This window comes from Mytilus edulis, chromosome 1, assembly GCF_963676685.1.
Source record: "Mytilus edulis chromosome 1, xbMytEdul2.2, whole genome shotgun sequence".
Classification (NCBI taxonomy): domain Eukaryota; kingdom Metazoa; phylum Mollusca; class Bivalvia; order Mytilida; family Mytilidae; genus Mytilus; species Mytilus edulis.
Window position 1 is genome coordinate 52,630,996 of NC_092344.1, and position 26,455 is coordinate 52,657,450.

General features: G+C 32.3%; 1 protein-coding gene across 1 annotated transcript in view; it reads right to left on the reverse strand.

Moving 5' to 3' along the window:
* Positions 1-1,159: 1,159 nt before the first annotated feature.
* Positions 1,160-26,455, reverse strand: part of LOC139513823 (proton myo-inositol cotransporter-like) — a 30,928-nt gene continuing 5,632 nt past the window's right edge. Inside the window, exons 2-9 of the mRNA XM_071302649.1 lie at positions 26,034-26,193; positions 24,523-24,731; positions 19,568-19,673; positions 16,969-17,132; positions 10,276-10,390; positions 7,335-7,570; positions 1,663-1,815; positions 1,160-1,427 (exon numbers count right to left, since the gene is read on the reverse strand). Coding sequence (XP_071158750.1) covers positions 1,213-1,427; positions 1,663-1,815; positions 7,335-7,570; positions 10,276-10,390; positions 16,969-17,132; positions 19,568-19,673; positions 24,523-24,731; positions 26,034-26,193 — 1,358 coding nt within the window. The 3' untranslated portion in view covers positions 1,160-1,212. The remainder of the gene's footprint in view (positions 1,428-1,662; positions 1,816-7,334; positions 7,571-10,275; positions 10,391-16,968; positions 17,133-19,567; positions 19,674-24,522; positions 24,732-26,033; positions 26,194-26,455) is intronic.

Here is a 26,455-nt window from a genome sequence, read left to right on the forward strand (position 1 = left end):
TAGATGGAGTCTTAAGCATAAAATCCTGCTTTGTTCCTCAAGTGTATTTAGAAAAATAATACTAAGTATATTATTGGTAATTCTAAATTAGCCGAGCAATGCTTCTTTCGTGAAAGTTGGAATTCTAATTGCCTTACCCAATAATACAGTTGGTAAGTCTCGTGATGATTCTCTGCGTATTCCGTCTAGAGATGGTCAATGAATGAGAGATTTGATATTTGAGAAATGAGCGATTTGTGGTTTAAATAAATATGTTCTAGTACATAGCTTTGCTTGGTTTATTGATTTTCAGAGTTCGCCCACATAAGCTGGTAGAATGTTCAAGATAGAATGAGATTTGCCAATGTCTAGAAAGAGGGATACAAAAGGAATGTTAGTGTTGATTTATTACTAGCGTCCCTCTTTTCTGAATTTCTGCATTTATTGTAAATTCACCAAAAAGCAAGTATGATTAATTCATGCATGTTTGCAGAACATATTGTTTCTCTAGCGCCATTTTTAGGTTGTCGAACTCTTTTCTGAATTTCTGCATCTATTGTAAGTTCACCAAAAAGCAAGTATAATTTTGAAATTGTTGTTGTTCAAGAGGAGAGAAATCGAATTTGTCTCAGAGGGTTTCAGTTTGAATTGACTTTCAGTTTTCACGGTTTTTTTATTATTTTTTTTTAATTTTTTTTATAATTGTTCACTCTTTGTACATTATGACTTAGATGGATAGTTGTCTCATTGGCACTCATACCATATCTTATTTATATTACATATTGTTTTCCTATATAAAAATTTATAAAAATTGGAATTTGCAATTTATTACTTTGCCGGTTTTATATATTTTGTAAAAAAATATACGTTTTGAATAGCTATTTGTGTTAAGTAAACTGATGCCTGTCTTTTGTCGTTTATCGTTTGTGTCATGGAGTTGTTAGTTTATACACGACTTATTATTATTAGACCATCATATTACGAAGTTGAAAGATTTGAAGAAACATGAACACTTTGTTAGATGGAATAGTCGCATAAAACCAGTATAAATGTCCATCAAAATCTTATACAGAGACAGAACTTTGGACTTCAAGTGGATTGATAATACTCACAAGGGAAGTCACTGATTATACTTTGAAGTTTCTGAGTGATATATAAAAACATAACGTAAACTGTCATATAATATGTAACCTGTTTATAAAATTATGAGCATATTTGATACTTTGAACGATATTATAACTTTGTTGATGAATAGATCTTGTCAACAGTCGATACAACAATTTCTTCATCTGATCGATTAATATCATTCTTTGATTTTCCACACATGATCGATCCTTGGTCAAACAGTTGTTGAACCTCCTCCAACTTAAGACCCTTTGTTTCGGGCAGAGCGATGAAAATAAATATCAATGCTATTGTGACAATTCCTGCAAACAACCAGTATGTACCTAAAAAATAATGATCCCTTTTGTTATATTATCGTCACAAAAGGTGCATAAAGGGCGAAAAATTAAACATATAGCTGAAAAATTTCAGATTTTGAAAATGACAAAAGATGACCGCGAATTCTGAAAGCATTTTGTTAGCTTTAACTTCTAAAAAGAGACGATACACTGAAAACAATTAATTTCTTTTCTGATAATTTACGAACATCTAACACACTAGATTTTAGTTTAAACTTACCATATGCTGTGATATTTTCAATTAACGTCAGAAATGTTAAAGAAACTAGTAAATTAAAAAACCAATTTGTTGAAGTCGCCATGGCACTACATGCACTTCTTGCCCAGAGAGGGTAAATCTCCGAATTTATTGTCCAAGGAACCGGTCCTAAACCTATTAATATAAATACAAGATATATAGTTGGTTGAAACTGTTATACATCCGTTATTATCATGCGAAATACCGTCTTCATAAAACTGCTAGATTGTCACCACGATTTAAGCTGTATAACCATCATTGTCTCTCCTATTAGTCTTTGCACAAATCAAAAAACTGGTCAGACTTTAAACTTGTTTCAAATACAAAATACTCGGCATGTATACAGTTGTATCCTGTCGAATACTACAGACAAAATTTCACATTAAATGACATTGCATATAAGATAATAACCCTCACTGGAAGTTAACCAATCAAATGTCCACCCTTTCTTTCCTATTTACAAGCTTTAGGAACCATGAGTTAAAATTCTCAAAAAGCTAAGGATTTTCTTATTCCAGGCATAGTTTACCTTAGCCGTATTTGGCACAGGTGATAATAGGTAAAAACATAGAATTTTCAGTTTTTAATAAATTCAGATAGTCACCTTTAATTATTTCAATAACTTTTTCAAATCAACTTGAATTATCCTAAAACTTAACAGCTATTTCAATTATACATTGAGCTTAGAGAATGCCAGATTATTTAATAGTTTGATTCATTTTTAAGGATTTAATTAATAGGTAAAAAAAGCAAGAATTTTCAGTTGTGTCTTTTCGGACTAACTTCAGACAGTCACTTTTAACTTTTCCAAATAAACTTGAATTTTCGTAAATATATAGAGTTATTTCAAGTATATATTTATCTTACAGAATGCCAGATTGTTTCGTCTCCTAGAGCATTGCAGGCAAATTTAAGGATTTAATTATTAGGAAGAAAAAAGCTAGAATTTTCAGTTGTGTCTAAATTCAGATAGTAACCGTCATTTTTTTTTATAACTTTTTCAAATCAACTTGAATATTTATCAAACTTAATAGCTATCTCAATTATATATTGATCTTACGGAATGATAGGTTGTTTGGTAGTTTTGTGTATTGCTGTCAAATTGAAGGATTTAATAAATAGGTAAAACAGCTAGAATTTTGAGTTTTGATTAAATTCAGATAGTCACCTTTGATAAATATTTTTGTTGATCCTAGTACAAGAACAGATGTGAAAACACTTTTAGGAATTTTGGATCTCAATGCTCTTCAACTTTGTTCTTTATTTGGCTTTTTTTTTTTTTTTTTTTTAACTTTTTTTTAACTTTTTTGGATTCGAGCGTCACTGATAAGTCTTTTGTAGACAAAACGCGCGTCTGGCGTATATACAAAATTTAGTCCTGTTATCTATGATGAGTTTATTTACAACCACTGGGTCGATGCCACTGCTGGTGGAGATTTATTTCCCCGAGGGTATCACAAGCCCAGTAGGCAGCACTTTTTGTGCTGACATGAATTATCATTGATATTGTTATATTTATAAATTAAAAAGTAAAAACAAAATTTTGATTTTTTTGAAATAATAAGGCTTTTCTACCTCAGGCATAGCTTACCTTAGCTGTATTTGGCAACACTTTTAGGAATTTTGGATCTCAATGCTCTTCAACTTTGTACTTTATTTAGTTTTTGTTTTGTTTCTTTGTTTGTTTTTTTTAAAACTTTTTTGGATTCGAGCGTCACTGATGAGTCTTTTGTAGACGAAACGCGCGTCTAGCGTATATACAAAGTTTAGTCCTGGTATCTATGATGAGTTTATTTAAAATAATACCAAACATTATCAAAGCCGGTATGAATTAAAAAATTGAGAGACGAGAATTAAAGCTGAATAAGTAAACATTAAATAACCAAAAACCATTACACATTATATCAACAGGTCAAATTAACACGAAAGTAAGATTTGAGAGTACTTGCAGTTACTAATAGCTAGTTTAAAGCCAACAAAACTTATTAAGAAATAAAAAAAAACATGCATCATAGACTTAAATCAACTAAAAAACATCCCTGGGATTTAATATCATGGAGAGTAAAAGAAGACATGACTTGTGCAATGCCAAAAGTAAAAAAAATAATAGTTAGAGTAATCTCTATATAGAAAATGAACGTGGATATTTATTTATACATCCCATAAAAATAAAACCCGTTTGAAAAGAATACAAATTTATTTATGTTTTAATTTGCTGATGACAAAATATTTGTGCCAATAATTTATGCAATGTAAACTGTAAAATGTATTCAAAGATCTAATTGGTAAGATAACTTTTACTAGTTAGTTTGTTGAAAGATTCGATGAGTTTACACGGATCACAATGTGAAGTTTAATATAACTGTAAAATTCTGGATTTTAAATACCGTTTATGATAAGTTTTCTACAGGTACCACAAATTTACTAATCAAATCTTTGTATCAATGAAAGCATTAAGTAAACGTTTCAAGTAATTTATGGCAAGGAAGTGTCTGACTTAGACTTCTTAGAGTGCATTTCTTTCTAACACAAATGATGCAAACGACTAAGCGCGCACATAGTTTGATCATTTTTTTCTAACATACGTTTGCAAAGCTAACATAAACAATTACATTCGCTTAAAATGCGTCTACAGTTTGTCGTTCGTCGTTTGCCAGAACAAACGCTACATTTTGTTTCTCACTTCAACTTTGAATAAATTATCTGCACGTGTTTTTTTTCGCTTAAAAACATCGGAACAATCTGCATAAAGACAAACGATGCAGTGAAATATTCACCAAGTGCCTATCATAGCATATAACCCTTAAAAAAATATAAAAGAATACCTTGCTAAATCTAGGCAATAGGTAGGAGACTTTAGAAAGAGACCCATGGTCCAAAGACACAGTTATCGTCCTGTACGAATATAGTCCCTAGTGAAAACAGTGAATAACTTGCAAATTCTTTGCATACACTTTCCCAATTAATTTCTTGATACTTGATGCATGAAGGGGATGAAATGACATGTCTAAAAAAATTGCTGAATCTTGATGTTAAGTAGTGATTTTGGTCAAGTTAAATAAGTAAAAAAATAGTATGTCTGAAACTGTCAAACTGAATTTTAGACCCCCATTACACAGAATTGTCCATCTTTTGAGTTAGAGCTGGAAACTTTTTTTATAATTTTTATATTATTTGTCCCAATGGTAGTACACTACACTTTTAAATTACTTTTGAGATAGAGCAGGTGCACTGTTTTAAATTTGATTTTATTGTTTAAAAAAATGCACTACGAAATAACTGTGTTCTCGGGCCCATGCTTTAACAGTATAAGCAAAAATCCGGAAACACTGTTAGTAATAATCGTAATCATAGGCAACACACTTTCATACATATGAAATAGAATAAACGGTAAAAAGTATTGAGTTTTATTACGTATGTTAGTTGAAGGAACCGCATTTAATAATAGCATTATTGAAAGTTCAAAGCAGGGTCAGTCAACACTGAATTACGATGTATATGTTTCTACTTTTGTAGCGTTTAGCAAACGCTAAGAAACGCCAAACAACGTTTACAAAATTTTAGTTAGAAAGAAAGGCACCCTTAATAACTTACCAGTGATGCATTTATTATGTTCGTTAAAATCTATGACATCACTACACCGTATGATGAAGTCAAATGAACAGGGAAAACCATCAATATAATATATATTAGAGAAGCTATTTGTGATATGAAATAAATACTAATTACTTCGTGTTGGAGTACCATGCATTACATTCAAGTGTTTAGGTTTGAGCGTTCCTGGTGAAAGTAAATATAGTAAATAAACTCCTCATAGATACCAGGACTAAATTTAGTATATACACCAGACGCGCGTTTCGTCTACAAAAGACTCATCAGTGACGCTCGAATCCAAAAAACTTAAAAAGGCCAAATAAAGTACGAAGTTGAAGAGCATTGAGAACCAAAAGTCATAAGAGCTTCAGACTCACGGGAACTAATTTCACCTATAAATTCCAAAGGAAACAATCGGAACACTGTTTTGTAGTAGATACTCCATTAAATGACAGATATCAAAACCAAGTCGAAGGGCTTCCAATAAAGTTTCCAATTTCAAGGATTGATAATTTATCGTAGTACAAATTGTTGTTGAAAATCATCTTAGAACTGAAAATCATCCTTGGGTATCACCAGCACGATATCAGCACTTCTTTGTTGACTTGAGTTATCATTGATATGTTCATAATAATAAATTAACTGTTAAGAAAACTTTGAATTTTTCGAAATACTAAGGCTTTTCTACCTCAGGAATAGACAACCTTAGCTTTATTTGGCAAAACTTTTAAAAACGTTTGGTCATCAAAATAACTTCGTACTTTATTTGGTCTTTATAACATTTTTTTATTCGAACGTCACTGATGAGTCTTTTATAGACGAAAAGCACATATGGCGGAAATATAAAATTTCAATCCCGGTATCTTTGATGAGTTCATTTCAACTCATATAATGAAACGTAAATATTAAAAATCTAAATCTGAATTCTCAAGGTGTGTTCTGGCATAAAATATTTTTTTAATAAAATCACACTGTTTGTGTCTTTTATACACTAAAGATTGTAAATCAGGACATTTAATAGTCAATAAATGTTAATAAAAAGAACATGACGGTAGTACGACAATTGAGAATTGAAGCGTGACCGTGGTCCAATCTTTTACTACATTTATACTCCGCATATTGTAATGTATTGGTTAATTGCACCAACGCTTGTGCTGGTGCTATGACAGAAAGCAAATTACTGCAAGATTGAATTCTATATAATGTCTATGTGATTATATAATTGCTTCCCATAAAGAGGTGAATTGTCAGAGTATATTATGCTGTTTAAATTTGTGTGTTGTCAGCAATCTTTCTGTTAAATAAGCATTCTTCCGTTTCGATCGTAAAATTAGATTTGTTTTATACATTTGTACAATTATATCACGTCAGCTTCTGTGAATCTTAGGTATATATTTTAATTGATACCGGTAATTTTCTAGTATAATTTATCTCGAGTAGATCAACCTCTTTCATGAATGATTGTCCAAATTTATTTCATATGAAACTAGTAACTAGTGAAAAGTACTGCTTATCCAATTTAAGGCATACATATATCATAAACTTAGTCTTGTGTGCACGATTTGATAATTTTTTATGCATCCATTCCTTATGATCGTCAAAAAATATTCCACAGGGTCAGTGTTGTTAAGAAAATATGGCAGCTAATTGATGGTCGTGTTGAAATTGAAGTTTACTAATCGTCACCTTTGTAATCAAACAACAAAGAAGCATGGATATTCAGGTAAGCACAAGTATAACATGTACAATAAGATATAGTTTATTTCGATGACGGACGATGCTTCTGTTTATTGATTCGCTCTTGTCTATTTAGATTCCCCCTTCGCATTTGCGTATTGTGATCATCGAATTTTTACGAGAAATGTCACGCTGACGTAACTTCGTAAGGAAAACATGTCGTCGAACAATTAAAAAAAAGGTAAATTTCTTTTAAATTTGGACAAATTAAAGAATTTTCTTCAGTATATGTACATAAGTTTGATAATAAAACCTTGCTATTTAGTTAAAAAAGTATGCATAACATTTTTTTATTTGAAGTTTCATGTAAATTTAAAACATACCTGGAGCAAATGCCATTAGATACAAAACCAGTCCCATCAATCCCATCCAAGAGTAAGATGATGGACAAAAATTGTCAGCCCAAACCAGGTCATTTGGTAAACTGGACGAGTTACATCGACCGAATGAAGAGTATGTGGGTTCTTTATAAGGAAGACATGATCCGTTGACCGCTGTATTGCCTGATTCTATGTAACAAAATCCACAATCAGATGTCTGAATACAGGATTGACATGAGCTGAAATTGATGAATCGAATAAATCAAAATAATTGATTGTATTTTACTTGCATTAAGTTTTTAAATTATGATTTCTTTTGTATTTTAATGAGCTATGCTGCTAGAAAGATAGACCGTTAACACAAACACACACAATTATTGTTTTATCTGCAAATGTTGTTTACCTCATCTTTATTCAAACAATTGTAATACTACATTTCTTAGATCTTGGCAGAAAAAAACGGAACAACGATAAAGTAAAATCGACCGCCTCAGTTCAAAAATTAGAAAACCAATGCATTTTGTCATCATTTATCCGTTGAACTGTTCGTGTTGATGCGTGTTTGATTATTTCATTTGGACAAATGGATATCACTAAACATGTTTAAACCAGCCCCTATTTGTGCCTGTCCCAATTCATACACCAAAAGCCTCTGTTAGTCCTTTTGTGTTTTTTGTTTTAAAATTAAATGTGGTCCATATGCATGTTTCGGTAGTTATAGTGGTGTTCGTGTCGCTTAACTAGTGCAAACAAACATTAGTGTGTAGGTGTAAGCTGAAGCTAGCCTCAGAGTGTGGTATTTTCTCGCTGCTTTGAAGACCCATTTGACACATTTCCCGTTTCCATTCTCGATTATAATTAATTCAATGTAATCAAAGGTACCAGACTTATAATTTAATACGTCAAACGCGCGTTTCGTCTACATAAGACTCAGCAGTGACGCTCTCATCAAAATAGCCCTTGTGGTTGTTTTTTTTAATCATATTTGTTTCTATCATCGGTTTAAATGTTTGAAAATATTCTCATATAAAAAAGATGTGGTATGATTGCCAAATGAGACAACTCTCCACAAGAGAAAAAATGACACAAACGTTAACAACTATAGACCACCGTACGTCCTTCAACAATGAGCAAAGCTCATACCGCATAGTCAGCTATAAAAGGCCCCGAAATGACAATGTAAGACAATTCAAACGAGAAAACTAACGGCCTTATTTATGTAAAAAAATGAACGAAAAACAAATATGTAACACATAAACAAACGACAACCACTGAATTACAGGCTCCTTACTTGGGACAGGCACATACATAAATAATGTGGCGGGGTTAAACATGTTAGCGAGATCCCAACCTGGGACAGTGGGACAGTACAATATAAGAACGAACTGTAAAAATCAGTTTAAAAAGGCGTAACTCACCAGATGGACAAAAAATACAAGTAGACGTGGCCGGGTACTTGTACATCCAAACAACAAAAAGACACTAGGAACAGATCTGAGAGTACTCGCAGTTAACTGACATCTAATTCAAAGCCACTAACAGCTAATAAAAATCATGTCTCTAAGACTAAATTATCAATCCGTACGCATCCAACATCCAATGGATTTAGTGTAAAAACGTCATAAACAGTCAGAGAAAAACATGACCTTGTGCAATGTATTTAGTTTAAAAACGTTATAAACAGTCAAAGAAAAACATGACCTTGTACAAGGCCAAGTCACAGGTATCGACAGATTGTAAGTTCGTGAATGTGTATATGTATGTAACATACTAGTAATATTTAGTTTGCTTTTAATTTACTGATAACAAAATCAATATCTATACCAATAAAAACAATATTCAATGATCTGATTACAGTGTTGAATTGGTAAACTTTTAGAATAAGATTATTTAAAGGAGCGATAAGTTTACCAGGGTCATATCCAAATTTTCAGGGCACGGTTAACAACAATTCCGTAAAAATGAGGATGTGCTATCCCGTTTGAAATAAGTCTTCCACAGGTACAACTTTACTTCAAAACCAAATCTTTATATCTATGGAAAAATTTAGTAAAGGTTTTAAGTAATATATGGTAACAATATCCCTGGTTTAATACTTTACCAGTATTACATAGATTACGTACATAAATGGGAGATTTTGACAGTTGCAAATGAACAGTATCTTTTTATTGTTTATCTATGACATTTAACATAAAGTTTTAATCAAGAAAAAAGTAAAATTCATACCGTTAATGTTATCTTACTGCCCACTTAGGTGAAGACGTGACATCATTATGAGAAAGCTTTTAGAAAATTGCAACCATAAAATGTTCAGGTATAAGTTATTGAACCACACAACTGGCAGTTGGTTCAAATTATTCTAGTCATTGAATTTAATGTACAAACAGGAATAGCACTGACCCTGTTTTAAAATTGATGAACTATGAGACAAATAAACTTTATTTTGTAGAAACAAGTAATAATTTCAAAATAATCAACCAGTAATAATTTCGATATTTTAATATAATGATTTTGAAATAATCAATCAATAAGTTATAATTTCGAAATAATCAAAAAGTAATAATTTCGAAATAATCAAAAAGTAATAATTTCGAAATAATCAAAAAGTAAAAATTTCGAACTGATCAGAAAGCAATGATTTTGAAAAAATCAATAAGTTATAATTTTGAAATAATTAAAAAGTAATAATTCCGATATTTCAATAGGTAATGATTTTGAAATAATCAATAACTTGAAGTTATAGTTTCGAAATAATTAAAAAGTAATAATTTCGAAATAACCAATAAGTAATTATTTCGACATTTCGGTTTGCATGCCCCTTTAATATATCATGCCTTCTTTTTAAGTAAACTTTACGTTTGGTATGCCATTCACACGTCTGACATTAAATGCTTTCAAATATTGTGTGTTTTTAAACATTATGTATGGTTATAAATGTATCTACCTGAAATAATTACAGCTGCTGTTTTCTGCGATTTGTTCATGCATTGCAATTGAAGGCGAGCTGAAAGCCGACAACTGGAATCCTACAGCTAAAACTATTAGGCTTATTAATATCCCTACAATATAAAATGTAACAAAAACCTATGATACTTAATATATCTATTGTAATCAGTAACACTTATTCTTGTGAAACAAAACAGAGATTTTGTTAAGAATACTCTCGAACTGGATTCTGTCAGTTAATTCAACTTTGAACAAAATCTGCGAAGTGATAATTTAGGTTAGGAAGAAACATAATATGTACGTGTAAACTTCTGTATGGCAATTTGATGGCTTCTATTGTTGTGTAAGTCGTCTTATGTTTTCCCCCTTTTTTTGCAAAGATAGTTTGATATAAGAACAATAATGGAGCAACAAGTTGGGAATTTTCACATCAACATGTGTAATTTGGGCAACAGTAGTTTACAGATGTGTAATATAATAAATCGACTAAGAAGAAGATACAGGATGACAACGAAAAACTGACTATTGCGGTATCAAAGAACTAAGACTGTGAAAACGTGTTGCAATTCGTGATAGCGACCGTAACAGCTATCGTAACGTGGCACGGTACTTGTCTATCCCAAATTCATGTATTTGGTTTTCATGTTATATTTGTTATTCTCGTGGTGTTTTGTCTGATGCTTGGTCCGTTTCTGTGTGTGTTACGTTTCGGTGTTATGTCGTTGTTCTCCTCTTATATTTAATGCGTTTCCCTCGGTTTTAGTTTGTTACCCCGATTTTGTTTTTTGTCCATGGATTTATGAGTTTTGAACAGCGGTATACTACTGTTGCCTTTATCTATGTAGTGTCAATTTCGGTTGTTCCTCCAAAGAACTCTGTTTGGAATTTCTATTGGAATACAGACTGAATAACGAAATATCAATCTATCAACAAAAATAAGAGTTATCAGATTGCAGTGAGCTGGTAAGGCGAAAACAACAGAAAAGTTGCATATACCCTTTCAATGATAAAGTTGACACAATCAATATACCTCTATCAATACGGCATTAGCTACGATTTCGACAACACGAAATTTATAAAAGCGGAATATTTAAATACTTATTCGCTATTAACTGTCAGTTTGGATTAGTTTTGTCATGAACAAGCTAAAAGATTAGAAAATACAGTGGCTTGCAAGTTAATAATTCAACCCATTTTGAACCCTTATCATTGCACCCTTTAAGAAAACCTTCCACTGAATTAATCAGCCTGCATTCAATTACAGATAAAACGATGACTTTTTTTAAAATCTATAACATTTTATTATGCCCGCGTCACACTGTCCCGATTTTTACGCCGGTGGCAACACGATTATGTAAATTTTCAAAATCGGAACTGATCGTATTCAGATCGGGCTATTCGTAGTGCCATCTTTAACCATCGTAGAACCATCGGCCACTTTTTCTAGCCTTCGGGGACAACTTCGGGAAGGGTTCTAAATTTTTTAACATGTTAAAAAAGCCCCGAAGGTGCGTCCGATTTTGAGGGTTCGTATTGAGTTCGTATCACCATCTTCACTATCGTAATGTCACCGGGAATGCATCTTTGAACATCGTATTGCATTCGTTTTTCCATCGTTTCCATCGGACACGACTTCGTGAAGACCTCGTGATCCCGTCGTTATACCGTCGAATAAAAGTACGAAGGTGACAAGATGGAACTACGACGGCCATAAATCCAGCTAAATGTAAGTTAATTTTCGCGCTTAAATACATTTAAAGTGCCATGCGCGATATGCACTGGTCAGTCTAATACGACAGTTAAGAAAGACGTTCACAAAACATGGAGCTCATATCATATGATTCTGTGAGAACAAGAAAGACGACAGCGTTGTTTCTATTAATTCAAATTGAACAAGAAGAGCAGGTATTACAGGCTCAGAATTTACTTTTACAAATAAAATATTATTTTTTGTAAATTTTTCATATCAAATAACATAATGAAAATCATAAACGCGCCTCGTATACCAAAACTGGAGGTACACGTATATAGGGAAACCAACTTTTTCTTCATTATTCTGATTTTTTATGTATCGTCTGAGTTATTGTCACACGAATGTTTACTCCATAAACATTTTGTTTTCTATATGTCATATTTTGCCGCATTTATGGCTTTCCCCACATCCTTCCTTTAATCTATATTATTATGATATTCTCCTGGAAAGAGCTCTTTTTGAATAAAAGGGATCAACGAACCCATTACCTTACCTTTAAGATAGATCAGTAAACATGGGCATAATTATGGGTGATTATTCAGACTAGTGCACACATTTTTCAGTTCAAACAAGGCAATGCCGAGCGTGGCATCCCCTCGTATGTAACATATTGGGGACAAATATGTACACTATATTTGTATATGACACATGCAGAAAATGGTAAATTGAATACACATATTTGATACATAAACTATTTTTTTATTCAGTAACTGGAAATACACACGGTCTTCCGTCTTATGATTAAACCAAAAATTAAATGTACAATATAATATATATTCAACATTGATCAAACAATTTAAAACGCGTGATGCCTTCGGCATATAATTTAAATGCATCGTAAGCTGTACACGACGTCTTTTAGACATCGTATGGCCATCGCGCCATCATCGTAATCCATCGTATAGCCTTCGTGATCCATCTTGTAGGCTTCGGCTGAGATATGAAGCTTAAATACCGTCTTCGGTTAAACTTCGTATGTCCATCTTTTGCTATCGTATAATACTTTCGGCACCCTCGTATAGACTTCGTTATTCATCGTATTTGCTTCTGTCACTTTTTTGGTATTTTAACGAGATCAGGACCAACTTCGTACGAACTTACAATTTTCGCATTCGGGTATCCATCGAATATAAAAATCGGGACAGTGTGACGCGGGCATTAACGATTTCACGTCTGTCAATTTATGTTTATATTTATGGGTATTTCGGGTCGTGTTAAATCTTTCACCATACAAATAAGAGTTTGGAAACTATTGCAACATTATCTAAATCCTTTTTTGAGTGACATTTTGTCTTAATCTGTCAAAATTGAGGCCTGGAAAGTTGAAAAATTAAAATAATACTTTATGCATAAATCATACCTTATATGATATGGAAAGTCATTTATTAATGAAAATTACTATAATGAGGGTATATTTTTAATAAATGATCAAATCTTGGATGAAAATTTTAACAGCCAAAATCTCAGTAAAACAGTTTTCACCAATTTTGTAGGGAATTAGTTTACTGTCTCTTGCAATCCAAGGTAGCTGTAAAATATAATTTCAGAACACGGTATATCAAGTACTATACTGTCTTAAAAAAAATAAACAAATTACAAAAAAGGAGCCTGTAATTGGCACGTTGTCGTTTGTATCTGTATACCTGGTTATCATATTTGTTTTCGTTTATTGTTATTGTATATGCAGGTCGTTAGCTTTTTCTCGCTTGAATTGTCTTACATTTTCGGGGCTTTTTATGGCTTACTTTACGGTATGTATTTTGCTCATTGTTGAAGATCGTACGGTGACTTCTATTACATTTGGTCTCTAGCAGATATTTGTTTCATTGGCAATCATACCACATCATCTTATATTTACATTCCCTTTTATTTTGTATTATTATTAGTAACTAAACGTTTTTATAGCGACAAAAGTGGAGAAGGAACTTTTTGTCCTTTCTAAACACCCGAATTCTCACTTTGTTTCTAAGAGTGTTTGTGATAATCGTCTTTATTAAAGATATTCATTTACAAATGAATGTAAATGCAACTGCAAAATAGTATGATCGTACTTTTGTTGTAAAAAGGGAAGTATGAGAGTATAGTGTTTTCCCTACTTTCCCAGAATGTAGATAAACTCATCATAGATACCAGGGTTGAAACTGTTATATTTGCGCCAGATGCGCGTTTCATCTACAAAAGACTCGCCAGTGACGCTCTAGAATAAATTGTTAAAAAGACCAAATAAAGAACGAAATTGAAGATAATATCTCATGAGAAAATAAAAAAAAAAGTAACCGAGTTTGTGTTAAAACTAATGGTTGTGATAACGGCACGTTTGGTATCGATTATACCAAAAAAAAAACATAAGTATGTGAGTAGAAGGTAAACTAAATGATAGAATTTTGAAATGATAACATGAGTTATAAAATGTTTTCAAAATATCAAGACAATATGGGACTACCATACTTGTTTTCCTCTACTATAACATAAAAAAGTAGAAATAATCTTGCAAATTCTTATAAATTATAAATTTTGGAATTTTATAGATTATAAATTTTGGAATTCTATAAATTATAAATTATAAATTTTGGAATTTTATAAATTACAAATTTTGGAATTTTATAAATTACAAATTTTGGAATTTTATAAATTACAAATTTTGGAAACTTTAAAACGTTAAGTAAAAGAAATCAAGTCTTAATTAAGCATACATATTCCTTCTTTGGTGATTTTGATATAAAGCAGATTAACGTGGTCATTAAAATAAATATTCGTATCAAAAATTGTATTCCTGCATCGAAAATTGAAAATCTAAAACTATTACTTTTTTACAATCCCTTACTAACTTAATACACTTGATGATTAAGGACAGAAGTTGTTTTTGAATATGTCTATAAGCGTTCAAATTTATGATCATCGATTTGCACCTAAATTCTCATATTTGATTAATAACATGCTAAAACGTATATCAAAACAAGAGGCTCTCAAGAGCCTGAATCGCTCACCTGAATTTTTTTGGTTTAATCTCTCATCAATGATTATTTTGGCTTTTCAATCTATTTAAATGTTCTTTGAATCGTCCTATTTTCTTCAAAAGCAAAAAAAAATCATTTTCTCCTATGTTCTATTTTAGCCATAGGAGCTATGTTTCTTGACATACAAGGAAATGAAATATAAAATTTATACTAGATACTCTGAAACTCATTTAGCCTAAGTTTGGCTGAAATTGATACAGCAGTTTCATAAGAGAAGATTTTTTAAAGTAAGTCAACATGATGAACAAATTGTGAAAAAAGTCTTTAAAGGGCAATAACTCCTAAAGAGGTCAATTGACAATTTTGGTCAAATTGACTTATTTGTAGATCTTACTTTGCTGATCATATTTGCTGTTTACAGTTTATCTTTATCTATAATAATATTCAAGATAATGACCAAAAACTGCAAAATTTCCTTAAAATTACCAATTAAGTGGCAGCAACCCAACAATTGGATGTTTGATTCATCTGAAAATTTCAGGGCTGATAGATATTGACCTAATGAACATTTTTACTCCATGTCAGATTTGCTCTTAATGCTTTCGTTTTTGAGATATAAGCCAAAAACTGCATTTGACCCCTATGTTCTATTTTAAGTAACGGCGGCCATGTTTTTTGACGGATCAAAAATCAAAGCACACACTTTGTGCAGGATAATCTAAGGAACAACCATGCTAAGTTTTAACCAAATCCATTCAGTAGTTTCAGAGGAGAAGATTTTTTAAAGTTAGCAAATATGATGAACAAATTGTGAAAAATTGTCATTAAAGGACAATAACCCCTTAAGGGGTCAATTGACAATTTTGGTCATATTAACTTATTTGTAGATCTTACTTTGCTGATCTTTTTTGCTGTTTACAGTTTATCTTTATCTATAATAATATTCAAGATAATGACCAAAAACTGCAAAATTTCCTTAAAATTACCAATTAAGTGGCAGCAACCAAACAATGGTTTGTTTGATTCATCTGAAAATTTCAGGGCTGATAGATCTTGACCTAATGAACATTTTTACCCCATGTCAGATTTGCTCTAAATGCTTTCGTTTTTGAGATATAAGCCAAAAACTGCATTTGACCCCTATGTTCTATTTTAAGTAACGGCGGCCATGTTTTTTGACGGATCAAAAATCGAAGCGCACATTTTGTGCAGGATATACTAAGGAACAATCATGTTAAGTTTCATTCAAATCCATTCAGTAGTTTCAGAGGAGAAGATGTTTGAAAAATTGTTAACGACGACGACGACGACGTCGACGACGACGACGACGACGACGACGACGACGGACGCCAAGTGATGAGAAAAGCTCACATGGCCTTTTAGGCCAGGTGAGCTAATTATACAAGTCGAAAAAGGCAGAAGCACTAATGTATGAAATCGTTATAATGTATTTACATTTCGCGATCTAAATTACCATCCAGGAGACCTCTAAGGACTAACAACTGTCTAAAGACTTGACACAAATATAAATAAAAGTCAACGTTAGACGTACACGTGCAATTACGTAATGCCAATTTGCCTAGTTCTATTTGATTCCATGTTAGAGATTAAAAAAAAAGAAAGAAAGATAATCATTATTTCACCTGCTTATGATTTACTTTATGGGACGAAAAACTCAGCGAGGATTTATCCTGGTGGCTGCCTTGTTGAACTTTAAATGTTGAAATTCTTTTCCTTTAATAACTGTACACGGTTAGCACAAGAGTATTCGGTGTAAGATTAATTTAATTCAAATACGGATTAAATTCAGCTGAGCTACAGATTTGCAAGCCAATGATAATTTTGCTATGTTTTTGAGTTTTTTTTTGACAAACTGTACCAACTGACAGCTAATAGTTATGTCAATACTTCGCTATAATAAATATTTGAAACAAAAAACAAAGTGATATTATTCTATTGCCCATTTACATTGCCAACATACCCACTAAGCTGAGCAAAGCAAGCAATCGTCTTCCTATTCTCTCTACCAGCCAAACTCCAAGTAAGGAAAAGACGAAGTTTACAAACGATGTTGCTGCTGACATCCATATAGCAGTAGAATTATCTCTAACTCCACTCATTTTTATAATACTGGCACTATAATACCTGAAACGACATTGATAAATTCATAAATATTGGGAAATCATGCCAAAAGACCTTGCGAAGGTTAATTTTTGTGTTGATTCGTCACACAAAGATAATACGAAGTACACAAGAAGCTGTCCGTTTGTCTTGGAAAGGCCACACGACAACGTTAAGCCCTCGCAAGGCCATCGTATAATAGTACGATGACATCGAGTTGGAACCACAATGTATGTGCAAACAGCGTTAATTGAGTAGCTCAAGAAAGTCTACAGAACATCGACATGTGTATTTCCAACAGCTACAAACACAATTAATCACAATTCAGTTCCCTCAGAATGGTACACATTAATGATGACACAATAAGGAAAAAGGAGGCAGCATCATGTTTCTTTTGATGTTCTTAGAGAAAATGATGACAACTCCTATCCCAACTCCTCTTACATGAAGAAAATGTCTTTTTTCACTTTGACATATCTTGCTTTTTGCAATTTTAGTATTTGACAATGTCTCTATCATGTTATATATGTTTTGCTCAGAGATGCTACGAACACAATTTCACTGGTCGACGCACACTACAAGTTTCTCTGGATTGATGACGGCTTTAATGGTTTTGCAACGATACGAGTATATATAAATAGGTCAGAACTGAAAGGAAGGTCAGAAAAATTCGAAAAATATATTCAATCTCCCAGAAGAGACGTCTCTACTTGGTGATGACGTTCCTTTCACATACTGCATATTTGGGGTCAAAGCCTTTTGGGATTGACAGACGTCCAATGAACCCGTTTCCTTCAGAAATATGGAGCCCCATGAGAGAATATTCAACTATAGACTCTCCAGAGCCAAGAATGTAGCGGAGATTGCCTTAAGTATTCTGGCACGAAAGTTCAGAGTTTAATGCGGACCATGGGCCAAAGCCCAGACCATTCAGAAAAATCAACACTACTTTACCTCAAAGACTTGTTCGGTTCGATGACAGGACAGGAAGATCTAATAGGTATACCCACAAAGTAGTGACAGTAAAATCAGTACATAGACCCTAACATTGTAAAAATAAGAGGAGCGAATATCCTGAATTCTATATTTTAAAATATCTCATTATAGATTATTACTATTTTTACTGTTATGTTGTACATATAGCTCATTGTAACTTTTGTATTTATAACTTTTGTATTTATAAAACATAAGGTTTTCTATTCGATTTTATTCATAAGGTTCCTCGAGTAATGGTGAATATAAACGCTGTCACTTATTTGTTATTCAAGGCGCACAAAGAACACGTTTGGGTTAATATATTAATTGATTTGATGGTATTGTTGGCTACCTTTCTCTACTGCTTTTTCTATCTACACTGAAAGAAACAATAGCATTCATCATAATCTTTTTAGCTCACTTTAACTAAAAGGCCATTGAAGCGTTTGCCATCACTTCGATTCCTTCGTCGACGTCGTCGTCATCCGTCATTTGTCGTCGTTGTCGTCCGTCGTTTGCCTCCGTAGTCCATCGTCTTCAACCGCAACAGTAAGATCTCCAGTTGATTCAAAATGAACGAGTTATTGAGTGGCCACGTTATGAGGGTCAATGTCCTTGAAAAACGATTTTCAATCTCCCTCATTCAGTCCATTGGGTTCATGAGTAAGTAACTGGAGCATCTACAATTCCTCTCTCTCTCTCTATATTTTCTACTTTCTGTGACTCAATTTTTGGTTACTAGTATCCTTTATCATTTGAAAGGTGTTGTTTTCAAAAGAATGCCCTGTTCTTAAGAGGTTATTGGTGATTGTGCAGTTTCTTACTTTTGTATAAAATTACTGTTTTAAAATTGACCTCAGTTTCGTTAATATATTGCAGATTTCAAGTTCCACAAGCTAGAACGTAAATGGTATTTCCTGGGTTTTTTGGCCTGTTGTCGCATAGTTGTTGTATTGCTGTTTTGTTATTGTGTTGGTGAACGTGTTTTCGATGCTGGAATATTTAGCATTCTTCCAATTGTTTCGTTCGCCTTGTTTGTAATACTAGATTTACAAGGTCTCTTGTTTACTTTAATAGTATTTACTAGTATATTTTTTCGAGTTTAGGGTTTGCATTAAACCATGATATAAGGTGGTGAAAAAAATCTTTCAAGGAAGGGTCGTTTATCAATAAAGACTAGATTGCTTGTGGACAGTAGATGAAATATTTATCAGATCGGTATGACAGGTGACAACAAAAAGAATTATATTTGCGCAGATCGTCTTATCTTTGTATTACATGAGGATCGTTCTACCTTTTTTTCGAGCTTTACCTCTGATACATATCATTAAACAAAAGGTTATATTTTATTCATACACTGTTCTAGTCTGACAAGTTAATATGTATCAGTGTTTATGTGTAAGTCGTTAATAACTTCAGTCCGTTATAAGTATTTTTTTTATAAATAACAGTTTAGTTTTGTAAGAAAAATAACAAATATTTACATTACGGTGTTTATGCCGCTGAGTTGTTGGAATAATTGAATTCCACATCCTAGAAACAGAGCACGTCTTACTGATGGCGTCGTAAAAATCCTTTTCAGTAATCCACCTGTAGGTAAACAATGATAGTATTCTAAGTTATCACTAACAAGTTTTATATGATGTAACAAAAAAAGTTAGTTGCTACTTTTTATTATTCGTATTAGCTTAAAACGACTGTTGTGATCATATGTTTAAACCACGTAGTATGGACAAACTACCGTTCAAAGAAATTATACAGTATCATATGTAGCGATTGTCACAGGTATCTTAATTTAATGCACTATATATAGGCATCCAATGACATGATACATCGTTCCTATTACATACTAAGAAAATAATCTGTATATAAATGAAACTACTATTTTTTTCCGACATGGTGGTAGCTTGCTACTAAATCAGAAAAGGGATCAGAAAAAGTATATAAAGCCTCAGAATTAGTAGTTTTAATATGCAAAACGAAGTTCCAGTAATCAAGGACTACGTAAAAAACAAATCTACATATACATAACCCTCACTGCTTAAAAAAAGAAAATGTACCCTAATGTATTGACTGGATACAAAATGCAAAATACATTATTTCAGAAAAGATAGAAATACAAGATTAGCATTTTCTCTTCAAACTAAGATAAGAGAAAATGTGGTGATATTTATTAATGTTATCTTAATTGCTATCCATTATAATACACCACATGGATTTCTGCTTCTACTATGCGAAAATTAATGAATCTTATGAAGACAAATTTTAGCAGTTAAATTTTTAGAAAGCATAAACATATTCAATATTAACATGATTAATAAATGTAATGATGCTGATATGAATGCACAGAAGTATCTACACAATTGGAAACTTCTTTGATTCTTTATACATAAATTCATGAACATTTTTGTCTCAATTGGCATAAAGGACCATGAAATTATATCCCTGTCACTTTGCCTTCGTTGTGCGTACGTACACTGTTTGTTATCCGTCGTAAGGCATCTGTCGTCCGTAAACTTTTCTTGAAAAATATGTTCCTCTAACATCATTCCATGGATTAAATCCAAAGTTTGTCTGCTTCGATGTATATCATAAAGTTTGTAATTTTCAGCCAAATAAATAAACCAACATGATCACCGTGGCTAAATGTATAGTATAGGACTATTGCAATTTGAGAAAATCCATCATTATTAAGATCAACTCGACAACCTTTAGTACGGTGACCAAGTAAGAAAAAGTCGCTTATTTAAGGAGTTTAGTCGTCATTTGAACTATACGGCTATAAATCACAGTATCGGTAGTTCAAAGATTACACTTCACATTTTGACATGTCGTCAAAAAATCGTACGGTGCAATTTTTGTAAAATGGGCTTCGAAGTTCGTTCCCTTACTTTAAAGAAAAATTTACTTTCAAAAGATTTTAGGCCTACATTCTAAAAGAACGTTCGTGATGTGCTTTTTGTTATTATATACATTGTTGTAACACCTTATTTTAACAATTTCAAATAAAGTTTAGCAAAATTAATCCGTTATTGAAGAGGTTTTTTTTGTTAAAATTGAACACTAAGAATATTTTGCATTTAATAGAGTACGTTTCAATTAATTTTTCATCATTTATTTTTACGCAAAATGTAAAATAATCAACATTTATATGATATTTCAAACCTTTAAAAAACAACAATTTCATTTATCTCAGAAGCATTATTTCGACTTGTGCATTGAAACAAAATATACACTACAAAATGAAGATACAGGTTTTCCTCTTGAAATTCGACTTGTACAAAAATATTGAACCGGACCGATACTATTATTTTAATCTATAAATGCTATTTCGTATCACAACGATTTTTCATTGCTAAAATGTGTTCAATACGATCTTTTTTGTTTGTTCATGGTCCCATTTCGTGTTCGTTATCGTGTTTTTTTTTATGTATTTTTAAAAGATTTCTTATTTTCGTATGATTATTTGATATGGATTTTTTTCTTCTTATATATTTCAAAAATTAACAACCAAGTCCGAATTTGGACATGTAGTTATCTTGAATAATTAATGTTTGAATTAGGAAGTCCTTTGCGATTAGGTCCTAGTAGTTAAAAAAGGCAACACATGTGTTTTAATATAAAAAATGTATCGTGTTCCAGAGAAGAAGTACTGAATCACCTCCTAAATGTACTGTAAAGAGTAAACGTTGCCTCTTAAGTTGTTGAAAGACTTAATGATGGAATTTGCCAGCAATGTGTTGAAGAGTATGAGTAGTTTTTTTAGGTGGTATGGCATTGCTTAAATGTATTGATGATAAAAATGGAAAAAAAATGGCGACCTTGCAGCTGACTATTATAAAAATATTATCCAATGCTTTTCTTTAGCCCACACAGTAGCAGACAAATTTTTTACCGCTACGACATGAAAAACTCAAAAAAGTTGTCTGCTGAAGGGAAAGCCGCACAAAGCCGCACAAAGACTACAGCTTCCACCAAAGTGTATCAGATTATTGAAGGAAGAATGATTCCTGACTGGAAGAAGTTTCTTTCTGTTAAAGAAAACCAACAGGCTCTCCCTAATTTATTTTGTGTTTTTTCTTCTTCAAAACTATGACATATCCCCTATGATTCCTCCTTATAGTGAACTTTAGTTAGCCGGAAGGTTTGTAAATCCGAAATTGTCGAAGTCATTTTAAACAATAATGTTAATGTCTGTCTTAACTTGGTTAGCACTCAACAAGGGCCAATACTCGTATGATAATTAATGCCTTATACTTTGACATGAAGTTAACAGAAATGAGAAAGAGCGACAGAATAAAAATACGGACCTCTGATACGGGTGTGATTGTTCTGTGTGTTCACTACTACAAACAGATGACACATGCATGCGAGTTGTAGGTGCAGATGGGGAACATTAGCAGTGTAAAGCATAGTTGAAGATTTTTACCCGTTCACAAACTTTGTGCTTGCTTTCCCCAAACAATTTATATATATAAACTGCCTCCTACTGTACATACTCTTACCGGATGCGACACAACTTCGTCTCTGTGAGAAAATAGTCTACAAGACTTTGAAGGACACTATTGTAGTTACAGAGCTTTGGGAGTACTGACGAAGATGAAGCCCTTGTTTGTGCAAGAATTTAGTTTCGAAAATGTATGATCTAGAGAATCTCTATAAATCATGATATGAATAAAATGCGTGTCAAGCTTGCCACCAGTGAAGATTTAGGTCTAGTCAGGTTACCTCTCTGTGAATCGGCAATTTTGACCGCATCGCACATTGCTAAAAAACCCCGTTCCATCACCCTTAGAATACGGTTGGCGAAAATTAATTAATTCATTACACCCCGTTTATTTTGAAGGGCACATGTCAGGAGAATTCTTGCCAGATCTTGTGTGTTCATGTAAGGGAAAATCTCCATGTAAAAGTGTTTGTTCATAACAAAACCTTACATGTACGGAGCTTTGCTTCTGTCAAGGGTCAGAATTATGTAGAAATTCCTTGACAGATGAATTAGAAGATACTCCTGAATGAAATCTGTTTTGTGGATCATTTTGATAGAATTTTAAAACTGTTTTTGAGGTAATAAGTGTTTTTTTGTTGTAATGAATTACATGCATGAGCTTTTGCAAAATAAACGTTCGGGATAGAAGGCTTTAATTGAAAACAACATTTATCATTTATTGCTGGGGTTGAATGTCACCCGGCACCCAGCAAGGTAACTACTGTAACGTTAACGGAATTTGTATTGAACTTGTAAAAATGAACAAGTGTTTGAAAAACTCCAATTTTCAGAATTAATCGATTACTAAGTAATAAGTTCCTTTTTTTTTTTTTTTTACATTTTCGAGATAATTCATTGTCAATTGATTAGAAATTTAACACAAAATGCTGCTGATATCTTTCAATTTTGAAAATATAGAAAGAAAAAAAAAGAAAACAGTATGTTGATCTTTGACCTTAATTTGTGCAAAACTGTTACCACATTTCTTTTTGACGACATCGATATTCCAAAAGTACTCATTTTTCCGAATCCAATGATATATAATATAGCCATATAGTATGTTTGACGATTAAATTTTTAAAATATTGGGTCTGGTCACCGTACTACTTTATCAGCCTTGAAAAACTCTGTCGACCAGTGTTAAGCTTATTATCTAATACCTGTGTTTTTTTACTGTTTTTATTTTATAGTTCTTTGCCGTTTTACTTGAAAACCATAGGAACTAGGTTCAAAATGTAATTGCACAAATGACCAGCTTGATAAACCCTACATGAAACTACCTTATCTTTTTTAATCCAATAACTGAAAATTTCAGAATAAAATCCGTCAACATATTTTGGAGTTGTTGCCCACAAATTTCAACACATACCAATATTCACATTTGTCAATGGTATCATAAAAATTGAGAGCTGTTTTAAAAATGTAAATTAAAAAGAGGAACATGAAAAGATATATATCTAGACTAAATTATTTAGATAATCTAATGGGGTTATTTCCCTTAAAATATTGTGTTTTTCTATTTTTTCTGCAATGTTCATGTTGCAAGGTTAGCGTGCAATTTGCAGGAGGGATTTACATGATAAAAACTAACTAGCTTATGTAACTAAAGGTCTCCCAAAGCAAACTTTCAGATTTTCAACAGATGAGAGCCACTTGATGAAAATAAACTCATCACAGATACCAGGATGTAAATGATTTTATTTCTATTATAAATAAGTGACATTTGGCTGGAGGGTTCAGATGTTATTTGTAAGCACAATTTGAAGATTCACTTCAAACAAATAAAAATTCAAATTAAAAGATTATCGTCCACCTTTGATTCTTAAATGAAACTTCTTCAAATTAAATGCTTTATAACACAAAAAGACAGTATAGGCTTTAATTCAGAAAACTCTTTAATACCTACTTTATATAAGTATTTACAGTATAGCGATATGAAAGGTGCATTACCTTGATAATCAGATGCTTCATGTTCTTTAAATCTGGCTTTAACATCCAGAATTTCGTCTTCAACATCATCTGTATCTCTGATACGTCGCAAAATTTTTCTCGCTTGATCGTCTTTACTCTTACTCAGAAGCCAACGCGGACTCTCAGGTAGAAACAGAAAGCCGACAAACTGTATTGCAGAAGGAATACCGGCAATACCAAGCATGTATCTGAAATAAATTAGAATATCGTTGCCGTATTTGGCACAACTTTTTGGAATTCTGGGTCCTCAATGCCGATCCACTTTGTATATATTTGGCTTTCTAACTATTTTGATCTTAGCGTCACTGATGAGTCTAAGGTAGACGAAACGCGCGTCTCGCGTATTAAATCATAAGCCTGGTACTTTTGATCCCTATTATTACTGTTGCTTTATGTTTACGAACTGGTTTAAAAGCCAAATCAAAAGTTGTAAACATGCATCTTAGGCTCATTTTGAGAAAGATGCGCAACTATTCCTTGTAGAAATAATATAAATGTACAAGTATGTATACAACATAATTAATTGAACAAATATCAACGTTTCTCTATAAAAGTTAATCGGAAGGTACCAAGACCTTGTTGATAAATATTACGTATCAACTTCAAAAAAAAAAATACACGATGATCTTGAAGTTAAGATTCTGCATAGTGACTTGTTTATCATCCTAATAAGGTGTTGTAGTATTCTTCTATATAAATAAACTCATCATAGATACCAGGATTACATTTGGTATTCACACAAGACGCGCGTTTCGCCTACAAAAGACTCATTAGTGACGTTCGAATCCCAAAAAGTCAAAAAGGCCAAATAAAGTACGAAGTTTTTTTTTATTATCTGCATCCGATTTCACCTGGATACACGGAAGCCCTATGAAGCTAGTTTGTCTAACGAAATGTAGCGTTTATTTCAATTTTATTGTAAATACTTTTTATATATACATACAAAATTATATATATTGATTTATGGTTTTAAATTTACTACTGGAATCATCAACATACTAGTATTTAATTAACAATCTAAATTGTACTTTATAGTAAAACAGTCACTTTCATGCTGATAAGTGATTAAAAGGATCAACTTGTCTTTATGCATTATCGAATACATCATTTGTCCATGCTTTTGTAAAATTGTGATTCATTCCCTTTTTTTTCTATCATTTTCAGAATGAAGTTTTCTAAACAATAATATCATTGTTTGTATTCGATACGGGATATATAAGTTCAAAAACATATGTTATTTACAATTCTAAAAAGACCTGGCATTTCCTTTTAACGTTTATCGTGATTTTTCTTATATATTTGCTTGAACCTTCTGTTCAACTTTCTTTGAATGTGTGTGTACCTTTGATATAAAAGACCACGAAGATTGTACTGCCAATGTTTGATATGTAAAAAAATCGAAACAAAATAGTAAATTTTCGAGGAATGAATCAAATATGTGCATATTGTAGATTTTGCCAAACTGTATCGATATTAAATATGTCTCAAACCTCCATCCATTTCTTTTATCATAGCTAAAGGCACCATCAATTACACTTGCTATGAATTGTCCACAAGTAATAGATGCATTATTCAGTGCAACCAATCTTCCTCTCATATGAGCTGGTGCACATTCCGCTATATACACGGGAACAGTCATTGAAGTTATACCTGTAAAAAATCAATTACAGTTTGAAAAAGTCAATTCATTTTTCTCCCAATACAGTTGTTCACCTTACTGACTAATCAAACACAACTTCTCTTATATGTGTGCTTCTTAACTTTCCTTATTCGGCCAATCTGTTGATAAGATGTGTTATTGCAGTCCACCTTAGTTATTTGCCATAATCATACGTTACTTCCATCTTAGTTAACATACGTTTTTTAGAGTGTCTTTCTATGCTGTGATGTTACACTATTGTTCGAGGGTGAT